The sequence below is a fragment of the Salmo trutta genome, chromosome 16, assembly GCF_901001165.1.
Source record: "Salmo trutta chromosome 16, fSalTru1.1, whole genome shotgun sequence".
In the NCBI taxonomy this organism is placed as follows: domain Eukaryota; kingdom Metazoa; phylum Chordata; class Actinopteri; order Salmoniformes; family Salmonidae; genus Salmo; species Salmo trutta.
The window spans coordinates 45,059,665-45,083,457 of record NC_042972.1 but is presented as its reverse complement, the minus strand read 5'-3'; the positions used below and the strand labels follow the sequence as shown (position 1 = coordinate 45,083,457).

General features: G+C 45.7%; 1 protein-coding gene across 3 annotated transcripts in view; it reads right to left on the bottom strand.

The window, feature by feature from the left end:
• Nucleotides 1-475: 475 nt before the first annotated feature.
• Nucleotides 476-23,793, bottom strand: part of LOC115150827 (protein NDRG3) — a 66,088-nt gene continuing 42,770 nt past the window's right edge. Inside the window, exons 1-14 of one of the 3 annotated variants that reach the window (XM_029694544.1) lie at nt 22,725-23,080; nt 16,281-16,386; nt 15,593-15,776; nt 15,428-15,488; nt 14,624-14,710; nt 5,378-5,434; nt 5,105-5,208; nt 4,913-4,978; nt 4,756-4,807; nt 4,547-4,594; nt 4,409-4,444; nt 4,252-4,303; nt 2,407-2,445; nt 476-1,839 (exon numbers count right to left, since the gene is read on the bottom strand). In XM_029694544.1, the coding sequence (XP_029550404.1) occupies nt 1,667-1,839; nt 2,407-2,445; nt 4,252-4,303; nt 4,409-4,444; nt 4,547-4,594; nt 4,756-4,807; nt 4,913-4,978; nt 5,105-5,208; nt 5,378-5,434; nt 14,624-14,710; nt 15,428-15,488; nt 15,593-15,776; nt 16,281-16,386; nt 22,725-22,775 (1,116 nt within the window). In that variant the 5' untranslated portion in view covers nt 22,776-23,080 and the 3' untranslated portion in view covers nt 476-1,666. Of the gene's footprint in view, nt 1,840-2,406; nt 2,446-4,251; nt 4,304-4,408; nt 4,445-4,546; nt 4,595-4,755; nt 4,808-4,912; nt 4,979-5,104; nt 5,209-5,377; nt 5,435-14,623; nt 14,711-15,427; nt 15,489-15,592; nt 15,777-16,280; nt 16,387-22,724; nt 23,081-23,793 lie in introns of those variants that run through there. The other 2 variants (XM_029694542.1, XM_029694543.1) reach the window with 2 other exon arrangements.

Genomic DNA, 23,793 nt, shown 5'->3' with positions numbered 1-23,793 from the left:
AGAGGATCTGACTCAAGAAGGATGACAATCTATTTTGCCTTGACCTGATGATTAAGACCTGATGCACTCAGCTGGAACGTCTCGGTGAGATACAGAAATGAGATGTACTATGCACTCAGTGGTTAGCTGAAATGGAAAAGCAAACTTCAGAGAACCTTATCTGAGCTAGGGCATAGCTGACCGTTCTACTTTATTTTTAGAGCAAGCTAAAAATAGCCTGCCCTCACCGTTTACATGCAGTTTGAGGTCAACCGATGTAAGAGTGAGCGGAAAAAGCTCACGTATGCGGTTGGAAACTATTGACCATACTCCTTTAAGTCTTCTGCCAAGACAAAGCTGAAAGGTGACAACTATTTTGGTCTGAAATACAGAACATTGATTATTTTCCTCAACCCTTTGCAACTATTAGATTTGCTGGCATGTTTGGTTGTGTGTGCAGTGGAAACACTTGAAGATATGACAACAAACCAAGGGCCCATTTTACATCTTCTAGCTTTATTTAGTAGTTTAGTAGTATAAATGAGTTGAATTGGCAGACCGTGATAAGCACCACTGCGCCCTGCAGTGAAGACTGAACACATTTCCACATTATAACAGGCTTGTTAAGTTGTTATTCATCGTGTATGTCTACTCAAGCAATGAGTGAACGGACTATAAAAACAAAAATGTAAAACAGAAAAAGACGCCATCAATTACAAAATAAACATTTTTAAAACACAGATGAAAGGAGAAGTGATTGAATCTAGACAATCACATTGGCCCACGGTTCTTTCCCATTGAACTTCTTTATACTTTTGCATATTCCTAAAAAGCAAGTATAATGTTCTAGAACAACCAAAACACATTGCATTCTGTCATTTGGGCCAGTATAACCTGCCATTTGGAAAACAGCACAATGCAGAGAAATGTACAGGGAGTCATGAATCTTGTGTTTGCACCCAGCTTGAGTGATCATTCTACAGTGTGAATGGAGTGACTCGGCAGAGCAGAGCAGTGCAGCAAGGTACAGTACAGGAAAACACACATCTACACTATGCCACACAATCAAAGGAGGTGTGTGTTCACAGTTCACAACATAACAAAATATGTGTCTAAATATGTGCAATGAATGACGGTTTTAAGTGTCAATGTGTTCTAGAACATAGTATAAGAGAAGGAAGAGGAATGTGTGTTTGGACTACAGGGGATGTGAGAGATGGGACTCTTCAACCCCTCCTGTGCTGAGGAACCAATCCTATACAAATAAATAAAAGATGTGAAAGGCAACAATCGGAACAAAGGAGGGACGTACAGTAATTGAAACCGGGATAATAAGTCTCCAGATTACCTTGCACAAGACACATGCATACATATGAAATGATGAGAAACAGTTGGGTGGGGGATCATACCATCTAGACCCTTGGAGTATACAGTATATCTGATTCATCCTTTATTTTGTCCCCTCAGCTTGTGGCTTGAAGTTTGACATGTATACAGTTTTATATTTAATCTTCATTTGTATATATTGTCATATTTATCACACAATTCATCACAGAACACCCTGGCATTGAGTAGCTTCGGAGCAGGGTAGGAGAGAGAGAGACTGGGAGACATAAGTTACTGGAGGAAGAGAGGGCCACCGGTGAGGGCTGCTACCCTATGTGGAGTGAGGGAGAGATGGGAAGATTTAGCAGGAGACCTCCATGGTCTGGGCCCCAGGCTGGTTGTCCAGGCCCCCAGTGGTGTTGGCTCTTTCCAGCAGGCTGTTGAGGTTGCGGCTGCGGATGCTGTCCATGGAGGTGATGCTGGAGGAGGAGGTGGTGCGGGATCGGACCAGACGACTCATTCCAGCCGCGGGCACTACGACACGACACAGGAGTGTTAACATTCCAGTCACAATGCAGAGCACTTCATGCGATGCAGGAAGCATGATGATGTGTTCCCTCTGTTAGGGAATCACATCAAGAAATCATAGAAATACTGCAGACATTCACCATGCAGACAAATCTGAGGAAATAAAGGGACCAATAAAATGTAAAGACTTCAGCACCACACACACAACTACACTATGGAAGCCAGACGCTGACAACCATGTCTTGTAAAAAAGGCAATAAAATAATAGCATAAAGCACTGAAAGAAACTGATAAAGGCAAAATGAAACAAAACTAGCACCTTGTGCAACAATAGAAAAAAATCTAACATAAGTTTCATGCTTAAAGGAGCCACATAACCACCTAAACAAATGTCAAAGTATGCAGACAGTTCTCCACTTAATTGAACAATGCAGATGACCGAAAATACCAATAATATGATGTTAAATGGACTTCCTGAGCATACATTGACATTCATGTAATATGTGTTAGGTTGAATAGAGGCTGGTATTTGGCCAACTGGTCTAAAACTGCTACTGCTTTAAAACCTGGTACCTGATTCGTTGCTCAGGTGACTGAGAAGAATGTAGGGAACTGTTAGCATTGATGGAGGGAGGAAAGGATTGATAAAAGAAGAAAGGAGAACATATTGGATGGAAGTAAGGTTTATGAAGGTTGAGGTAATGAATAGAAGTCATTTTGAAGGAAAAGACAACTGCTGTATACCAGAGAGACAACCCCCCCCCCCAAAAAACCCCCGATATGTTCTTTCTGTCTGATTCTGGGGTATTTTGGCCGTTACAGCAAAACAGCACCAACACTGTGACGAGAGTGTACCCTCATACATCTGTCAACATGGTTACAGGGTGCTGCACTGGGATCGTGACTAGATGCGTTAATGTCATGGCATAGAGTCCATACCCTCTCTAAAAAAAAATAAAAGGCTTTATTTCATAATGGGAAGAATCATTTTCATTCGGCCACACTTCATAAAAGGAGGATATTCTTGCAACCTCTCCAACAAAGTTGCTGTAATTTAAATGGTTTGACGTAGCTAGTTACATCAACAACTGTGCCAACTGATCTGTCTTTTTAATACAAGCCTAAAATGTGATACCATTTCTTTCAATGTGTGTAGGTTGATTTTAGCTATTTTACTACTTAGTTTTAGGATTATCGAGATTACTTATGAATTTATATTTGATATGATGTGCTTATTTCTGTGCATCTATGTCTCTGCAACGCTCTCGCTGCCGAAGAAAACAGACTTGAAACGTAAAACTACGCTGCTTCAAGCTAACCTCGCTTCGCTGACATGCTGCTTTTGCGTGCAGTATAACATATCTCATAGATCACTATGAGAAGAGGCTTTAACCAACTCTAATCTGGCAGTGAAATGTCCTAATCTAATTAATCATCAATCAAATGTATTTATAAAGCCCTTTTTTTACATCAGCTGATGTCACAAAGTGCTATACAGAAACCCAGTCTAAAACCCCAAACAGCAAGCAATGCAGATGTAGAAGCACAATGGCTAGGAAAAACTCCCTAGAAAGGCAGGAACCTAGGAATAAACCTAGAGAGGAACCAGGCTATGAGGGGTGGCCAGTCCTCTTCTGGCTGTGCCTCTGCAGGGAGTGACTTTGTGCTGCATGGCCTTTACCTCCACTCTACAATTCTCCTCTCACACAGTGACACCAGGGGCTGCATGCAACACTCCCACTGCGGAGGACTGGGGGAGGAAACAGAAGAGCCTAGTACCATAGAAATGCTGTGCTGGTGAAAGGTGAGAGGTGAAAACAGAGAAGCCTTTGCTTTGTGTCACAGGAAGAGCTGCATCTTAAACAATTTTGTTAGAAAACAAAAACACACAAGGCAAGAGAGTCTCTCCCACGCAGAATTGAACAGGAAGTCAATTGATGTTCAGAACATCTTCGCTGCTCGTCATTCATGCTACAAGCACTGTTTCTCACCTACTAAGAACTGAGGCTAGTCAACACTGCAAAGATGAAAGGAAATGGCGTTAGCTGTGAGGCGTGAGGAGCGGCCTCCTCCGTGACCAGTGTGACAAAAAGAGGGTCCTTTCAGACATGACTGGCTGCACTCCAAACCCAGGAGGGGGTCTGTCAAAGGCTCATGGGAAACCGTGATGAAAACAATACTCATTTGAGCAACAGTTGTTATTTTGCTCACGTCAACAGGAAATACATTGAGAACACATATGTTAACCACAAAGACGTACGACAGCTTGTTAGTGGATAATCAATACTCAAGAGTCAAATTCCAAGGTAGCAAACAGTTACCAGTGGCCAGAGACATCATTTATTTTTTAAGTATGCTAGAAAGGAGTGGTTATTGAGATCACACATTTACAAAGAAAAGTAAGACTTGTGTACTTACTATAACCCATACCCTGAACAAAGTACTTGAAGGCCTCTGCTAGTTTCCCAGGCTGTTGAGGAGACGACAGTAAGTTAGTTATCAATGTGAATAAAAAAATGACATAAAAAACACACACAAGGATATAATAACAGCATTTCAGAAGCTCAAACCTCACCTGCACAACCTGAGGCAAGCCTCCACAATCAGCCATCTACAGAGAGAGAGAGAGAGGACTTTTGAGTCACTACACATGCAATAGCTTAGCATCAAATATTTATGCATGACACACACAGGATGTCCTGTTTCACCTCACCTTAAACAGTGTAGTCTTGGTTGGATTTAACCTGGAATTACACTCCACCTGAAACAAGGTTAAAGAGAGTTAGTGGACAAAAGTTAAATCACATAAAGGAACTGATTTTCAACATTTAGTTCCATCATCCTACTATATATACACACAAGCATGTAGAAGCGCACGATCTATAGTCACAAGCTAAACAACAACCACCTTAACTAACTCACCACTGCCTCCACTGCAGGAGATGTGTCTCCAACCACCAACAGAGAAGGGCACCTGGAGGGGAAGAGAGGAGTTTCCATAAGCACTGTGAGTTACAACAGGTCCGCTTGAGCATACTGCTGAAAACACGTCAAAACCAGTTCAAACTTTCAAACTCACGTCAGTGTGTTCACTGTGTCCTCATTCAGACCAATGACTGGCCTCTCGATTTCCAGATCCCGACGACTGTCGTTGAAAAAAAAAAGAGAGAAAAAAAAAGTTAAAGCCACATTTAGTCAGTCAGTAGTAGAGTCAGCGAGTACCTTGGGCAGGAGTGGATCCCTGCCCCCTCTCCACTCCTGCCTAGCGTACCCGTTGTAGGAGGCACAGAAGAGGGCCAGGTTGTCCTGGTTGATGTCCTGGGCGATGTGAAGGCGGTAGGTCTGGATCAGCTCTTGGTTGTCTGTTAGCTCATCCTGCAGGAACAAACAAGGCATCAGTATGGCTGTGTGTGTGTGGATGGTATCATGACGTCACCTTCGATCACTTTTATGTAAAAATGTTTCAAACCAGGTTCGTTTTTTTGTACATTATCAAAGGTGAATGGAACTCAAAGATGGGCAGACGCCAACCCATCATACTCACAGTGCTGAAGTGGTGAGCCATCACTGTGTCCACGATGTTACTGGTCCATCCAGAGAGCTGAAGAGATAAAAAACAGGACACAGTCTAAGTAATACATAGCTAGGACTGTGGCAGTCAAGACATTTTGTCAGACGGTTATTGTCATGCAAAAAAGTCTGCCGGTCTCACGGTAATGAACTGTTAATTAACATAAACATTTAGCATCTCCAGTCCTCCACACATACAAGCAGCATAAAAGCCACTGATGCACGCCTTTGGAACATCTACATTTAAACAAAGTCTAATAAATCTATTTCATATACACCATCACAATTAATATATTATTTATTTTGGTCAGGTCTAAAAAAACATTATGATATGAAGAACATTTATTTTCAGAAGAACTGAATATGAGTTGGCCTAATGTAGACCTAACACAGTGCCACCGACCCGGCCCGCTCCCAAGGACTGTGGGCTCTCGTTTTCTGTGGCCGACGTGAGTAAGACATTTAAGAGCGTTAACCCTTGCTATGCTGCCGGCCAAGATGGCATCCCTAGCCGTGTCTTCAGAGCTTGCGCAGACCAGCTGGCTGGAGTGTTTACGGACATATTCAATCTCTCCCCATTCCAGTTTGCTGTCCACACTTGCTTCAAAAAGTCCACCATTGAGAGAATGGCGCCTGACGGGATGGCTGCCATTTTACGTGCTCCCAACCAACTGTGCTATTTTGTTAGTTTTTCACGTTGTTTGTAACTTTTTTTTAAAACTTATTTTGTAGATAATGTTGCTGCTACCATCTCTTATGACCGAAAATAACTTCTGGACATCAGAACAGCGATTACTCACCTCGAACTGGAAGAAGATTTTTTTCTTTATCGAGTCCGACGCAAAGGATATACTGCTTTCTTGGTAACGGGCCCAAATCCCCATCATTTGAGTGAGGAAAATACGGAGAAAAAGAGGGTGGAGGTCGGGCTGCCTTCTGAGAATTCGTAGGCGAGTGAGTAAACCCCCACTGCCATCCGTTCTATTGGCCAACGTGCAATAGTTAGAAAATAAAATGGATGCGCTACGATCAAGATGATCCTACCTATGGGACATTAAAAACTGTAAAACGTATGTTTCATCGAGTTGTGGCTGAACGACGACACAGAAAATAGAGCTGGTGGGATTTTCCATGCATCGGCAGGACAGAGAAGCTACGTCTGGTAAGACGAGGTGCGGGGTGTGTGTCTATTTGTCAATAACAGCTGGTGCGCGATGTCTAATATTACAGAAGTCTCGAGGTATTGCTCGCCTGAGGTAGAGTACCTTATGATAAGCTGTAGACCACACTATCTATATTATTCGTAGCTGTCTATTTACCACCACAAACTGATGCTGGCACTAAGACCGCACTCAACCAGCTGTATAAGGCCATAAGCAAACAAGAAAATTCTCATCCAGGAGCGGTGCTCCTAGTGGCCAGATTTTAATGGAGAAAAACTTAAATCCATTTTACCTCATTTCATGTCACATGTGCAACCAGAGAGGGGAAAAAAATAAACTCTAGACCACCTTTACTCTGCACACAGAGATGCATACAAATTTGACCATAATTATATCCTCCTGATTTCTGCTTACAAGCAGAAACTAAAGCAGTGACTCGCTCAATACGGAAGTTGTTAGATGACACGGATGCTACGCTACAGGACTGCTGCTAGCACAGACTGGAATATGCTCCGGGATTCATCCTATGGCATTGAGGAGTATACCACCTAAGTCATCGGCTTCATCAATAAGTGCATCGACAACGTTGTCCCCACAGTGACCGTACATACAGTTGAAGTCGGAAGTTTATATACACTTAGGTTGGAGTCATTAAAACTCGTTTTTCAACTACTCCACAAAGTTCTTGTTAACAAACTATAGTTTTGGCAAGTCGGTTAGGACATCTAATTTGTGCATGACACAAGTCATTTTTCCAACAACTGTTTACAGACAGATTATTTCACTGTATCACAATTCCAGTGGTCAGAAGATTACACACACTGTGCCTTTAAACAGCTTGGAAAATTCCAGAAAATGATGTCATGGCTTTAGAAGCTTCTGATAGGCTAATTGACATCATTTGAGTCAATTGGAGGTGTACCTGTGGATGTATTTCAAGGCCTACTTTCAAACTCAAACTTTGCTTGACATCATGGGAAAATCAAAAGAAATCAGCCAAGACCTCAGAAAAAATATTGTAGACAAGTCTGGTTCATCCTTGGGAGTAATTTCCAAACGCCTGAAGGTACCACTTTCATCTGTCCAAACAATAGTACGCAAGTATAAACACCATGGGACCACGCAGCCGTCATACCGCTCAGGAAGGAGACGCGTTCTGTCTCCTAGAGATTAATGTACTTTGGTGCGAAAAGTGCAAATATCCCAGAACAACAGCAAAGGACCTTGTGAAGATACTGGAGGAAATTGGTACAAAAGTATCTATATCCACAGTAAAACGAGTCCTATATCGACATAACCTGAAAGGCCGCTCAGCAAGGAAGAAGGCACTGCTCCAAAACCGCCATAAAAAAGCCAGACTACGGTTTGAAACTGCACATGGGGACAAAGATCGTACTTTTTGGAGAAATGTCCTCTGGTCTGATGAAACAAAATAGAACAGTTTGGCCATAATGACCATCGTTATGTTTGGAGGAAAAAGGGGGAGGCTTGCAAGCACTATTCCAACCGTGAAGCACGGGGGTGGCAGCATCATGTTGTAGGGATGCTTTTCTGCAGGAGGGACTGGTGCACTTCACAAAATAGATGGCATCATGAGGACGGAAAATTGTGTGGATATATTGAAGCAACATCTCAAGACATCAGTCAGGAAGTTAAAGCTTGGTCGCAAATGGGTCTTCCAAATTAGACAATGACCCCAAGCATACTTCCAAAGTTGTGGCAAAATGGCTTAAGGACAACAAAGTCAAGGTATTGGAGTGGCCATCACAAAGCCCTGACCTCAATCCCTTAGAAAACTGGTGGGCAGAACTGAAAAGCATGTGCGAGCAAGGAGGCCTACAAACCTGACTCAGTTACACCAGCTCTGTCAGGAGGAATGGGCCAAAATTCACCCAACCTATTGTGGGAAGCTTGTGGAAGGCTACCCGAAACGTTTGACCCAAGTTAAACAATTTAAAGGCAATGCTACCTAATACTAATTGAGTGTATGTAAACTTCAGATCCACTGGGAATGTGATAACAGAAATCATTCTCTCTGTCACGTTCGTCGTATACATAATGAGCGGACCAACGCACAGCGTAAGTAGAGTTCCACATATTTAATAAAGTGAACCTTCAAAAAACAACAAAGAATAAACGAACATGAAGTTCGTTGCGCACATAGCACTAAACAAAAACAAAACAATATCCCACAAACGCAGGTGGGAAAAGGACCACATTAAGTATGATCCCCAAATAGAGGCAACGATCATCAGCTGCCTCCAATTGTGAACCATACTCACACCAACATAGAAATTCTTGACTAGAACACCCCCTAGTCACACTCTGACCTATTGCACCATAGAGAACCCCAAGGGCTCTCTGTGGTCAGGGCGTGACACACTCTACTATTATTCTGACATTTCAGATTCTTAAAATAATGATCCTAACTGACCTGAAACAGGGAATTTTTACTAGGATTAAATAACAGGAATTGTGAAAATCTGAGTTTAAATGTATTTGGCTAAGGTGTATGTAAACTTCCGACTTCAACTGTACATATCCCAACCAGAAGCCATGGAATACAGGCAACTTCCGAATCGAGCTAAAGGCTAGAGCTGCCACTTCCAAGGAGAGGGGCACTAATCCGGACGCTTATAAGAAATCCCGCTATGCCCTCACGAACCATCAAAAAGGCAAAGCGTCAGTACAGGATTAAGATTGAATCCTACTATGCCGGCTCTGATGCTAGTCGGTTGTGGCAGGGCTTGAAAACTATTATTACGGACTCCAAAAGGGAAACCCAGCCGCGAGCTGCACAGTGACACGAGGCTACCAGATGAGCTAAATGCCTTTAATGCTCGCTTCAAGGCAAGCAACACTGAAGCATGCATGAGAGCACCAGCTATTCCGGACGACTGTGTGATAACGCTCACGGTAGCCGATGTGAGCAAGACCTTTAAACAGGGCAAACATTCACAAAGCCGCGGGGCCAGACGGATTACCAGGACGTGTACTCAAAGCATGCGTGGTCCAACTGGCACTGACATTTTCAACCTCTCCTTGACTGAGTCTGTAATACCGACATGTTTCAAGCAGACTACCATAGTCCCTGTGCCCAAGGAAGCGAAGGTAACCTGCCTAAATGATTACCGCCCGTAACACTCACGTCGGTAGCCATGGAGTGCTTTGAAAGGCTGGTCATGGCTCAGATGACGCAATCTCAATCGCACTCCACACTGCCCTTTCCCACCTGGACAAAAGGAACACCTATGTGAGAATGCTATTCATTGACTACAGCTCAGCGTTCAACACCATAGTGCCCATAAAGCGCATCACTAAGCTAAGGACCCTGGGACTAAACACCTCCTTCTGCAACTGGATTCTGGACTTCCTGACGGGCCACCTCCAGGTGGTAAGGGTTGGCAACAACACATCTGCCACGCTGATCCTCAACACTAGGGCCCCTCAGGGGTGTGTGCTTAGTCCCCTCCTGTACTACCTGTTCACACAAGACTGCATGGCTCCAACACCATCATTAAGTTTGCTGACGACACAAAATTGGTAGGCCTGATCACAGACAATGATGAGACAGCTTATAGGGAGGAGGTCAGAGACCTGGCAGTGTGGTGCCAGGACAACAACTTCTCACTCAGTGTGAGCAAGACAAAGGAGCTGATCGTGGACAACAGGAAAAGGCGGGCCGAACAGGCATTAACATCAACGGGGCTGTAGTGGAGCTGGTTGAGAGCTTCAAGTTCCTTTGTGTCCACATCACCAACAAACTATCATGGTCCAAACACACCAAGACAGTCGTGAAGAGGGCACAATAACACCTTTTCCCCCCTCAGAAGACTGAAAAGATTTGGCATGGGTCCCCAGATCCTCAAAAAGTTCTACAGCTGCACCATTGAGAGCTTCCTGACCGGTTGCATCACCGCCTGATATGGCAACTGCTCGGCATCCGACCATAAGACGCTACAGAGGGTAGTGCGTATGGCCTAGTACATCACTGGGGCCAAGCATCCTGCCATCCAGGACCTATATACTAGGCGGTGTCAAAAAATTGTCAAAGATCCAGTCACCCAAGTCATAGACTGTTCTCTCTGCCACCGCACGGCAAGTGTGGGACCGCTTCTAACCCCAAGCCATAAGACTGCTGAACAACTAATCAAATGGCCACTGGACTATTTACATTGACACCCCCCCCACATTTGTTTTTTACACTGCTGCTACTCGCTCTTTGTTATCTATGCATAGTCACTTCACTCCTACCTACATGTACAAACTACCTCGACTAACTTGTACCCCCGCACATTGACTCTATATACCCCTGTATATAGCCTCATTATTGTTATTTGCGTTACTTTTAATAATTTTCTACTTTAGTTAATTTGGTAAATATTTTCTTAACTCTTTCTTGAACTGCACTGTTGGTTAAGGGCTTGTAAGTAATCATTTCACGGTAAGGTCCACACCTGTGGTATTCAGCGCAAGTGACAACTAAAGTTTGATTTGATTTAACTTTGTTACTGTACCCAAGAAAGCAAAGGTAACTGAACTCAATGACTATCGCCCCATAGCACTCACTTGTCATCATGAAGTGCTTTGAGAGGCTAGTTAAGGATCACATCAGCTCTACCTTACCTTACCTGACACCTAGACCCACTTCAAATTGCATACTGCCCCAATAGACCCACAGACAATGCAATCGCCATCGCACTACACATTGGCCTATCCCATCTGGACAAGAGGAATACCTATGTAAGAATGCTGTTCATTGACTATAGCTCAGCCTTCAACACCATAGTACCCTCCAAGCTCATCATTAAGCTTGAGGCCCTGGGTCTCAACCCCGCCATGTGCAATTGGGTCCTGGACTTTCTGACGGGCCGCCCCCAGGTGATAAAGGTAGGAAAAAACATCTCCACTTCGCTGATCCTCAACACTAGGGCCCCACAAGGGTACGTGCTCAACCCCCTCCTGTACTCCAGCTTACCCCATGAGTGCGAGGCAACACAGGCCTCCAACTCAATCATAAGTTTGCAGATGACACAATAGTAGTAGGCCTGATTACCAACAATGACGAGACAGCCTACAGTGATGAGGTGAGGGCCCTGGTGACGTGGTCCCAGGAAAATAACCTCTCCATCAACGTCAACAAAACACGTTCCTATCCACATCGATGGGACCGCAGTGGAGAAGGTGAAAAGCTTCAAGTTCCTTGGCATACACATCACTGACAATCTGAAATGGTCCACCCACACAGACAGTGTGGTGAAGAAGGCGCAACAGCGCCTCTTCAACCTCAGGAGGCTGAAGAAATTTAGCTTGGCCCCTAAGACCCTCACAAACTTTTACAGATGCACAATTGAGAGCATCCTGTCAGGCTGTGCCCCGCAACCGCAGGGCTCTCCAGAGGGTGGTGCGGTCTGCACAATGCATCACCGGGGCACACTGTCCGCCCTCCAGGACACCTTCAGCACCGGATGTCATAGGAACGCCAAAAATATCATCAAATTAATCAACCACCCGAGCCACGGGCTGTTCACCCCGCTACCATCCAGAAGGTGAGGTCAGTACAGGTGCATCAAAGCTGGGACCGAAAGACTGAAAAACAGCTTCTATCTCAAGGCCATCAGACTGTTAAATAGCCATCACTAGACTGCTACCACCTGGTTTCTCAACCCTGCACCTTAGAGGCTGCTGCTCTATATACATAGACATGGAATCACTGGTTACTTAAATAATGGAACACTAGTCACTTTAATAATGTTTACATACTGCTTTACTTATTTCATATGTATATACTGTATTCTATTCTACTGTATTTTAGTCAATGCCACTCCAACATTGCTCGTCCTAATAGTAAAACATTTCTTAATTTCACTTTAGATTTGCGTGTATCGTTGTGCCTTGTTAGATACTACTGCACTGTTGGAGCTAGGAACACAAGCATTTTGCGACACCCTGCTAAATTTGATTTTACCTTTATTTAACTAGGAAAGTCAGTTAAGAACAAATTCTTATTTTCAATGACAGCCTAGGAACAGTGGGTTAACTGCCTTGTTCAGGGGCAGAACGACATATTTGTACCTTGACAGCTCGGGGATTCGAACTTGCAACCTTTCGGTTACTAGCCCAACGCTCTAACCACTAGGCTACCCTGCCGCCCGAATATGTGTATTTGATTTGATGCCATAGACTGCAGGCTTGTTCATTTAGCTTACAAGATATGCTTATAAGTCTCGTCCCATTATTTTATATTGTATGATTTTATAGTAAGAAGTATATAATTTAACTTAAATAGAAAGGATATTTTTCCCATTCTAGAGCGAAGTTGCTTTGTTGAGCGTATAAGTGATCATTTGAAACAGGCCCTATACGCTAGATTTAGAGCTATGTGGCAACTTTAGTTGTGAATGATACAAACCTTAGAATGTCTTAGAAATCAAAACATATATGGGCTGCATGATACGACTATAGGCTATTGACGGTTTGAGAAAGTCCCCAAAAAAGCTTGCGCTCTGTTCCTTGCCTCAGGCTGCACAGCTGTTCTCCCATCAAGTGATCATATTTTCACCCATCAGACTATTCTCAACTTAATCTTTACTAATATGTAAAATTAGTTTAGATTTAGAATGGCCCAATGGGCAGGAACCGGGGCGGGGGAAAAAATGTGTAATCTGTATGCGCTCGAATAGCGAATGAAGGCCGTGCGCTTTCCCGGCGGTCTGTTTTGAATGATTCCGAATAGGCTACTTCTCTTTTATAGCGGAGCTGTGCTTAATATAAGCAGCTGAGAAATAAATACACTTATTTCCCTCCACGCATCAACTACTGTTTGAGAAGAATGCTCTCACTGCGCGACAGGTGATATTCCGCCTAAACTCTGTATGCAATAGGCTCTCCAACCCTGTTCCTGCACCTACCAAGTGCTTAATTTCGGAAACCAAGTGAAATCTGTTTGGGAAAATCAACAATAACATGTTTTCGCAACGAAACATATTTCACCCAATTAATTATGAAAAAATAAAATCCCTATTACTAGGCTATTCAAAATCAAATACAAATTCACTATAATTGTAGACTAACTGTAAGCCGCCCTGCACAAATCAATGAACCAACAGCATCGAATAGGGCTATACGTTCTCTCCCAGACTAGTGTATAGACATTTTGGAGCGCAGCATAAGGTAACCAGTCCATCCAGTATGAATAATAACACAGTCTACACTCAAAGGCGATTACTCAAATTTGTTTAATTTTGGAGTAGAGGCTAGACCATTTATGTTTTTCTGCCATGGGTAACATGCAGTACGCTATGTATTGTATAATGGCACAATCATACTTTTTATGACGTTTTCTTTTCAGGCTTGGGCTCATTAGCCTATGTGTATGCATAAGCTTTAATATTTGAATGAATCATCACCTTAGAAAGCACTATGAATTTAGTTGTATAAGGCTTTGAAACAACATCCACACAACCATGTTTTACACTTAGTTTCAACCTGCTGTTGAACTTATTTCTTCAAATTGATCAGTAAGGTGAGTTTTAAAAGCATGATACTGTTTTGATGATAAGTGTCTGATGTGATTTTCGATCTGATGGTCGTTAGGGAGTTGGGTACTACCAAAACATGTCCAGAGTGCATAAAAGGAGATTACCGTGTCTCAAGAGGACTGGAGGGTTCCCGAGTGGCGCAGCGGTCTAAGGCACTGCATCTCAGTGCTAGAGGCGTCACTAAAGACCCTGGTTCGATCCCGGGCTGTATCACAACTGGCTGTGATCGGGAGTCCCATAGGGCGGCGCACAATTGGCCCAGCGTCGTCCGGGTTAGGGGAGGGTTTGGCCGGGGTAGGCAGTCATTGTAAAATAAGAATTTCTTCTTAACTGACTTGCCTAGTTAAATAAAGGTTAAATAAATGTATTTTTTCTTTTTTTAACCGGTCACGGGGAATTTTACTGCGGTCATGACTCATGACTGCCGGTGTGACGGTAATATGGTCACTTCTAGGAGATCAGAACGATCTATGTCTTGGTCTGTAAATACGGGTGATTGGTTTGAGGACTACTGACCTTGGAGGCAGCCCAGTCGATCCATCCCTCGGCACACGGATCCACGTTGATCAAAACCAGGCCCTCTACCAGAGTAGGGTTGTTCAGCTGCAGGCGAGAGGAACAACATATCAGTCCCCAACATGAGGTGAAGCAGCATAGCAGCATCCCAGTCTTCATACATAGTACAGTAAGAAAGGAATGAAGATGAACATCTCAGGGAGACGTAGTGATTGGCGTTAAAACTGCATTCAGAACGCTACAAACTTTTGTAATTTTCAAGAAAGGCCAGATGTATCCACAGAGGCTGCTGAGATGCTGGTTACCTGAAACTACATGTTAATATCAAATGCAACAGCAGTTGTTACCAATCTAGCTACCTTGTTTCCATTTCACTCCAACCCCTAACTGGTGGAATTTGAAAATAAATGTTGAGCAGACCCCCAGAGGAACATCAAACACTGTGATTCCTAAATCCTCCAGACTATTTCCTCCCTGTCCTCCTCCTCGTGCTCTCTCGCTTCACTCATTCTCCTCTCTTCTAGAGAATGCAGCAGAGCCAACATAAGCCAGGCATTGAGCGCAGAAAGAAAAAGAACACAAGAGAGATGGCGAGTGAATAACAAGGTGATTCACCCCCTCAGAATGGCACGGTTTATAATAGACAAGAGGACTGGTGAAATGCTGCGGTGTGAGTTGGATGTTCAGACTGTACAGGAAGCTGTAATCGACCACATAGAGATGAACTGAGAGAGACAGGTGATTTTGGAAAAAGAAAATAGACATTGGATGAGAGAGCTGTTGTCAAGTGTTAAGTACACTTACTGCAAACCGGGATAGGATGTAGGCTCCTGCTCCCACGCCAATCCCAATCACACTGTTCACCCTGTGGACATCAGGAAATACATCACACCATCAGCAACACCAACTTTCACTGGTTTATCCATCACAACCTGAATGAGCCAAGTGGTCAATGTCCATGTCACTCACTTGAGCTGAGTCATAACCGAGGGCAGCATCTCAGACAGTTCGTCCATGGTCGGGTACTGGTACCCGGTGGGGAAGGGTGCTGCCGCCTCCTGCTGTCCGGGGGCGTCCACGTGGACCACAGCAAAGTGCTGCGTGATCTCTTGCATGTCCTCAAAGTTAAACAACGTGTTGAAGCACGACTTATCTGCACAGAGAGGGGACCAAAAGGATAGTAATGCAAACCCATTCATTAGATATGAAGAATTAGAAACTGGGTGGTTCGAGCCCTGAATGCTGATTGGCTGATAGCCGTGGTACATCAGACCATATACCATGGGTGCGACAAAACGTTTATTTTTACATCTTTAATTACATTGGTAACCAGTTTAAAATAGCAATAAGGCACCTCTGGGGTTTGTGATATATGGCCAATATAACACGGCTAAGGGCTGTGTCCAGGCACTCCGCGATGCGTCGTGCCTAAGAACAGCACATAGCCGTGGTATATTGGCCATATACAACACCCCCACGTACCTTATTGCTTAATAAGTAAACCTAGAAATAAGATACACAAGAATGGCACAAACCTATCATACATAAAACACAAATCCATGGCATAAACTTACAAGTAATACTTCTAGAAGATATGTTACATGTTTATAAACACACTGTGTTAGATAATAGTATTACGGTTAATCTGCACACTCACGGTTGAGGCCGATGTCATGGTAGGTGAGGATGACTGGCCGGTTGCCCTTGGGAACGCCACTCACGGTCACATGGAGCACGCCATGCTGAGTCTCAATATCATGCTCCTGCAGCCAATCATAGAGGAGAACAGACTGGTCAGTGCGTTGGTAGACAGATCTGAACAGCACGGAGGTTGGGAGGGAGCCACCCTGGTGGCCAGACCAACATATGCCCAATTCCAAACGGACTCCTAGGCCCTTGAGGTCGAGGACATTTTCACCGCATTGTTTTTTCTTATCTAATCTTTTTCAATCTACACCAAGTGCCTCAGGGTATGTGTAGGGGGATGTGGAGGGGGTTGGATGCGGACATTTACGGATTCATATTCTAATTACAGCTTACTACATCCTTCCTCAGATATGAGAAAGACAAAAAAGGCCAAACAAATTGACAATCCAATCATGAGTGAGTCCTTATGATTGAATGTACACAGACTATAGAGCTTCCTGTCTCCTTTCCAGAGCCCTCAGACGGGACGAGGAGGAGCAGAGAGTGTGCACTGGGCAGAGGATCAGCTGTTTCTCTTGGAGATTTTAAAATGCACTCCACCCCAAAGTATTACTGTGCAAAAATCCAGAGTCATCGCCGTGTTTGAAAGCTGCCACTGCAGGGAGGACAAGCCCTCTTCTATTCAAATTCAGACTCAAACTGACTTCATTTTTCTCCATGCCTCTCTCTGCATTAAATAGCGTCCTTTCTTAACAAGAGACTGAACCTTAAAATTACACAGAGACAGAGGCTAGAGCCATCTATAAAATGCTGAATCATTTTTAGGATTCCAAGTCTGTGCATTAAGGTTTTCAGTGTAACCGAGTCAGTTTGGGCAAATTAAGAGTTTTGGGCAAATTAGGCCCAAAAATATGACAGCAATAAACTGCCATCTTTCTGAGCTTCATCACATATCATGACTTGAATCAGGAAGTGATGCAATACACCAAGGAAATAACAGCGTCGTTCCCTGGTGTGCCTCCACACTTTCTAAAGACCGATCCTGTACCTCTCTAAATTCGTGTCAGCAGTATCTGCTGACGTCACACACCATACCGCGGCGCAAGGTCGGCATGACTTGGGACTGGGTATCTGAGCATATTAGTGTATGAGTGTGAGCGAGTGTGTATAGGAGCACGAGGTAGTGGTGGGCACAGACCCTGCCTAGTCTCAGGGCGCACTGGTCATGCAATAATTAAGAGAAAGCGAGAGGAGCCTCCTCTGCTCAGAGGCAGGGCTGGGAACACTGCAGAAGGAACCATTTGAACATTTTAGAAATGAAAATGGTGGATTTCAAAGCTCCTCCAGAGGAAGTGAAGGTTAAACCTTTCGGTCAAGGACAAGGCAGCCGTATCCCTGTCTAAGCTTTCAACCAAACATACCAGCCATTTTCAATGCTTGAAAATTCACTATAGTCAGATTAAGACTTCATTTAAATGCACGGAGGCAAGTACATGCATTAATTAACAGCCAGGCGCCCACAGAGTGGAGACAAAGACAAACACAGAACAGAAACATGGCGACACATGCAACAGAGATCAATGGAAAAGGCTTTTCCTCAGGTTACCGTCTTTACTATTATATGTTGTTCATATCAAAGTATTATGAAAAATAAGTTCTGCATTCAAAGAACGTATTTGAAGCTCACAGAAATAACACTCCCTTCTGTGTTGCTGAATGACCTGTTGTTATTAACAATGAAACACTCCCTTCTGTGTTGCTGAATGACCTGTTGTTATTAACAATGAAACACTCCCTTCTGTGTTGCTGAATGACCTGTTGTTATTAACAATGAAACACTCCCTTCTGTGTTGCTGAATGACCTGTTGTTATTAACAATGAAACACTGCCTTCTGTGTTGCCGAATGACCTGTTGTTATTAACAATGAAACACTCCCTTCTGTGTTGCTGAATGACCTGTTGTTATTAACAATGAAACACTCCCTTCTGTGTTGCTGAATGACCTGTTGTTATTAACAATGAAACACTCCCTTCTGTGTTGCTGAATGACCTGTTGTTATTAACAATGAAACACTGCCTTCTGTGTTGCTGAATGACCTGTTGTTATTAACAATGAAACACTGCCTTCTGTGTTGCTGAATGACCTGTTGTTATTAACAATGAAACACTGCCTTCTGTGTTGCTGAATGACCTGTTGTTATTAACAATGAAACACTGCCTTCTGTGTTGCTGCAAAATGAGAGTGTTTCAGGTTGAGAGAAGGACAGCAACAAGGGCACAGTCAGTGAGAAAAACGATTGTTGAAATAAATGGAGCACAAACACACAACCTGAGGCTGCTGATGGAGTGAGAAGAAGAGACAAAATGATAGGACAGAAGAGAGAAGATAAGTAGAGCATGAAAGATCGATTAAAGGTGGAGTAAAGGGTGAGAGGAGACCCACTGATGAAAAACAAACACAAGGGAGTGGCTTTCTTGGCATAGAGGAAGAATATGGTTTATCATAAACACCATGATCTGAACAAGGCCCCAGGTCCAGTCATCTAGCTTAGATCCTTGTCTTTAGGTTGTATTGATCTAGGAGTAAGCCATGCCTGCGGTCTGTTTTCCTTAATCTTTCTCTCTTTACACACACACACACACACACACACACACACACACACACACACACACACACACACACGCACACGCACACGCGCACGCACACACACACACACACACACACACACACACACACACACACACACACACACACACACACACACACACGCGCACACACACACACACACACACACACACACACCGCAGTTGAGTCTCAGACGCAAACATAACTGGGGCGGGGCTGCTGGCCTGGAGAGGGAGGGGGGAGAGTAGTGAGCACTGCAATGGCTGCACCCCTTTTACCCTTTACCAAAGTGAAACTATGCTTCTTTAATGGGGGTTTAGACAAACTTCATAGAATGTGGAGGAGAATGTTAATGTGGGGTTTGGATTTGTGTATCGTCAAAGACGGCTGATAACGATCTATAACAAATGGAGGGCTAAGGGCAGAGAGGTGCCCTGCAGAGACACCCAGAGGAATCTGCCAAAGATGGAAACAAATCACACAGAGAAGGAAGAGAGAGAACAAGGAGAGGATAGAGAGGGTGAGGGAGGAGGAGGAGAGGATAGAGAGGGTGAGGGAGGAGGAGGAGAGGATAGAGGGGGTGAGGGAGGAGAGGATAGAGAGGGTGAGGGAGGAGGAGGAGAGGATAGAGAGGATGAGGGAGGAGGAGGAGAGGATAGAGGGGGTGAGGGAGGAGAGGATAGAGAGGGTGAGGGAGGAGGAGGAGAGGATAGAGAGGGTGAGGGAGGAGGAGGAGAGGATATACAGGATGAGGGAGGAGGAGAGGATAGAGAGGGTGAGGGAGGAGAGGATAGAGAGGGTGAGGGAGGAGGAGGAGAGGATAGAGAGGGTGAGGGAGGAGAGGATAAAGAGGGTGAGGGCGGAGAGGATAGAGAGGGTGAGGGCGGAGGAGGAGAGGATAGAGAGGGTGAGGGAGGCGGAGGAGAGGATAGAGAGGGTGAGGGAGGAGGAGGAGGAGAGGATAGAGAGGGTGAGGGAGGAGGAGGAGAGGATAGAGGGGGTGAGGGAGGAGAGGATAGAGAGGGTGAGGGAGGAGGAGGAGAGGATAGAGAGGATGAGGGAGGAGGAGGAGAGGATAGAGGGGGTGAGGGAGGAGAGGATAGAGAGGGTGAGGGAGGAGGAGGAGAGGATAGAGAGGGTGAGGGAGGAGGAGGAGAGGATATAGAGGATGAGGGAGGAGGAGAGGATAGAGAGGGTGAGGGAGGAGGAGGAGAGGATAGAGAGGGTGAGGGAGGAGGAGGAGAGGATATAGAGGGTGAGGGAGGAGAGGATAGAGAGGGTGAGGGAGGAGGAGGAGAGGATAGAGAGGATGAGGGAGGAGGAGGAGAGGATAGAGGGGGTGAGGGAGGAGAGGATAGAGAGGGTGAGGGAGGAGAGGATAGAGGGGGTGAGGGAGGAGAGGATAGAGAGGGTGAGGGAGGAGGAGGAGAGGATAGAGAGGATGAGGGAGGAGGAGGAGAGGATAGAGGGGGTGAGGGAGGAGGAGAGGATAGAGGGGGTGAGGGAGGAGAGGATAGAGAGGGTGAGGGAGGAGGAGGAGAGGATAGAGAGGGTGAGGGAGGAGGAGGAGAGGATAGAGGGGGTGAGGGAGGAGAGGATAGAGAGGGTGAGGGAGGAGGAGGAGAGGATAGAGAGGGTGAGGGAGGAGGAGGAGAGGATATAGAGGATGAGGGAGGAGGAGAGGATAGAGAGGGTGAGGGAGGAGGAGGAGAGGATATAGAGGGTGAGGGACGAGGAGGAGAGGATAGAGAGGGTGAGGGAGGAGAGGATAAAGAGGGTGAGGGCGGAGGAGGAGAGGATAGAGAGGGTGAGGGAGGCGGAGGAGAGGATAGAGAGGGTGAGGGAGGAGGAGGAGGAGGAGAGGATAGAGAGGGTGAGGGAGGAGGAGGAGAGGATAGAGAGGGTGAGGGAGGAGGAGGAGGAGAGGATAGAGAGGGTGAGGAGAGGATAGAGAGGGTGAGGAGAGGATAGAGAGGATAGAGAGGGTGAGGGAGGAGGAGAGGATAGAGAGGGTGAGGGAGGAGGAGGAGAGGATAGAGAGGGTGAGGGAGGAGGAGGAGAGGATGAGGGAGGATATAGAGGGTGAGGGAGGAGGAGGAGAGGATAGAGAGGATGAGGGAGGAGGAGGAGAGGATAGAGAGGATAGAGAGGATGAGGAGGAGAGGATAGAGAGGATGAGGAGGAGAGGATAGAGGGGGTGAGGGAGGAGGAGGAGGGGATAGAGAGGGTGAGGGAGGAGATGGAGAGGATATATAGGGTGATGGAGGAGGAGGAGAGGATAGAGAGGATGAGGGAGGAGGAGAGGATATAGAGGATGAGGGAGGAGGAGGAGAGGATATAGAGGATGAGAAGGAGAGGATAGAGAGGGTGAGGGAGGAGAGGATAGAGAGGGTGAGGGAGTAGGAGGAGGAGGAGGAGAGGATAGAGAGGGTGAGGGAGGAGGAGGAGAGGATAGAGAGGGTGAGGGAGGAGGAGGAGAGGATAGAGAGGATGAGGGAGGAGAGGATAGAAAGGGTGAGGGAGGAGGAGTATAGAGAGGGTGAGGGAGGAGGAGGAGAGGATAGAGAGGGTGAGAGGATAGAGAGGGTGAGGATAGAGAGGGTGAGGGAGGAGGAGAGGGGTAAGATGATGTAGATAAATAGGGAAATTCAAGGTGAAAAGGGAGAGCAATGTGTCATGCTTCACTTCTTTCTGCCATCCATCTCCTTTGCCCGTCTACTCCCACTACCCCCTTCCATGCTTCTCCTCCCCCTGGCCTTGAGAGTGACAGCATCAATCACCACACGGAGCAGCTTCATGGGACAGAAACACACACACACACACACACACACACACACACACACACACACACACACACACACACACACACACACACAGAGCCTGTATGTCTTGGGGTTGAAAACAACATTTAGCCTGTAAAAGGTCCTTGTGGGATATGTTTCAGACTTCAACAGATCTGTCATTGTTATGTGGGTGAAAGATCAGTTCCTGGTCCCTGTCAGACTGTTGCAGTTCACACACAGGGATCACAAGGCTTGTCTAGCTGGTCTCGGTCACCACTGATTTGTACAGAGAAAATTGCTTTTTTCTCTTCACGGTCTGGCAAACACAGACACAGAAATGCAGTAAATCCAGAGACGTGCACACACAGACAGGCACATACGCATACCCTCCCACATCTCCTCCCGCAAATCCTCCCACATATCCTCCCACCTACCCTCCACATATCCTCCCACCTACCCTCCACATATCCTCCCACACATCCTCCCACATATTCTCCACATATCCTCCCACATATCCTCCCACATATCCTCCCACATATTCTCCCACATATCCTCCCACATATCCTCCCACCTACCCTCCACATATCCTCCCGCATATCCTTTCGCCCACCCTCCCACATATCCTCCACATACCCTCCCGCATACCGTCCTGTATGCTGAGACTCCTGAACACTTATACACATGCATATTTCATGCCATCACATTAAATCTACCAACAACACACAAGAACACATTCATGACATCTATGTTGACAACACACACACAAACACACACTTCCCCGCACACACAGTCTCGACAGTAAGTGCACACAAACAAGAAAAATCTAGTGTTCTCCTGCAGGCAAACGTCCGCCCACGCAAACGCCTCTCTGCACACTGAAACATCTCAGCTGGTTAGCCGTCTGTCTGGGGAGGCAGTTAGGTAGACAGGCAGGTGTGCTGCCAACCAGCCAGGGAGTCCTGCCCGGTCCAGCCCCTCCCAGAGAGCCAGTGGCTCAGCACCCTGAATCTAAACCCAGCGAGGTGTGTCAGTTAGACGCACTCACCACTGCATTCCCAGAGCATGCGATCTGGTCCAGGTCCAGAATGGCTGACATGTTTCCCACGCAGGAGGACTGTGTGCTGCTAGGAGGGAGGGAGAGAGGGAGGCAGTGCAGGGGGGAGAGAGAGAGAGCAGGAGAGAGACAGAGACAGAGAGAGAGAAAGAGAGAGAGAGAGAGAGGAGATAGAGAGACTCGCTGCACAAGTTAGACCAGCAAGAGGGAAGGGAGAGAGCGAAAGACAGACAAAGACAAAATGGAGTGAGAGAAAGAGTGAATATTTTGAACGAGAGGGATGGAAAAGATGCAGAGGGACAGAGAGGAGGGAAGAGAGAGGAAAAGAGAGTGGGAGAAGGAGAGAGTGAGACTGCAGTTTGTGCTTTGTAAGCACAGCGCGTCTGTGCAGACAAGGCTTTGTCCCGGTAATTCTAATTGGATTTCAGCAGGTCAGGTGGGCAGAAAGGGGTTGGGCTAGAGAACAGAGGAAAGGGGGCGGGGGATGGAGGGAGAGTGGCGAGGGTGCTGGGGTGGAGACATGCAGCACTCTGACGTCACAGAGAGAGATAGAGGGGTGCTGTAAAAGGGATGCTGACGTTGACTACTGACCCCTGCCAGTGTATTCTGCATCAGCTCAGCAGCTGCGCTCTAAAGTCACTGTCTGATCCTGCTGAATTATCGGAGCATCACCTTGAGATGTCAGTTTATGGGAAGAATTGGATTTAAACCCTCTACACCTGTCATCAATGAGCAACCAGGCTAATACATGATGACGAAATCCATTCTTCTTGTCGCAGAGTGTCAGACTAGACAGCGAGGGGAAGAAGGTCTGCATTGAATATCAATATGAGCTCAGTCTTCCAATGCACCAATATGGTTTTGTAACAGCAGATTTCCCAGTAACTAAGACATTCAGTAACGACCCTGCAATCATTCGACCTGCTGTGACCCCGAGGTAATCCAACGCACCGTCACCATGATGGGCTGCAAATGAGCACCTTGTGTCTAAGAGAGATGAACAAAATGGCTGTTACACTGTAATAACAATCCACGTTGCTCTATATGACTACTGTGAGTG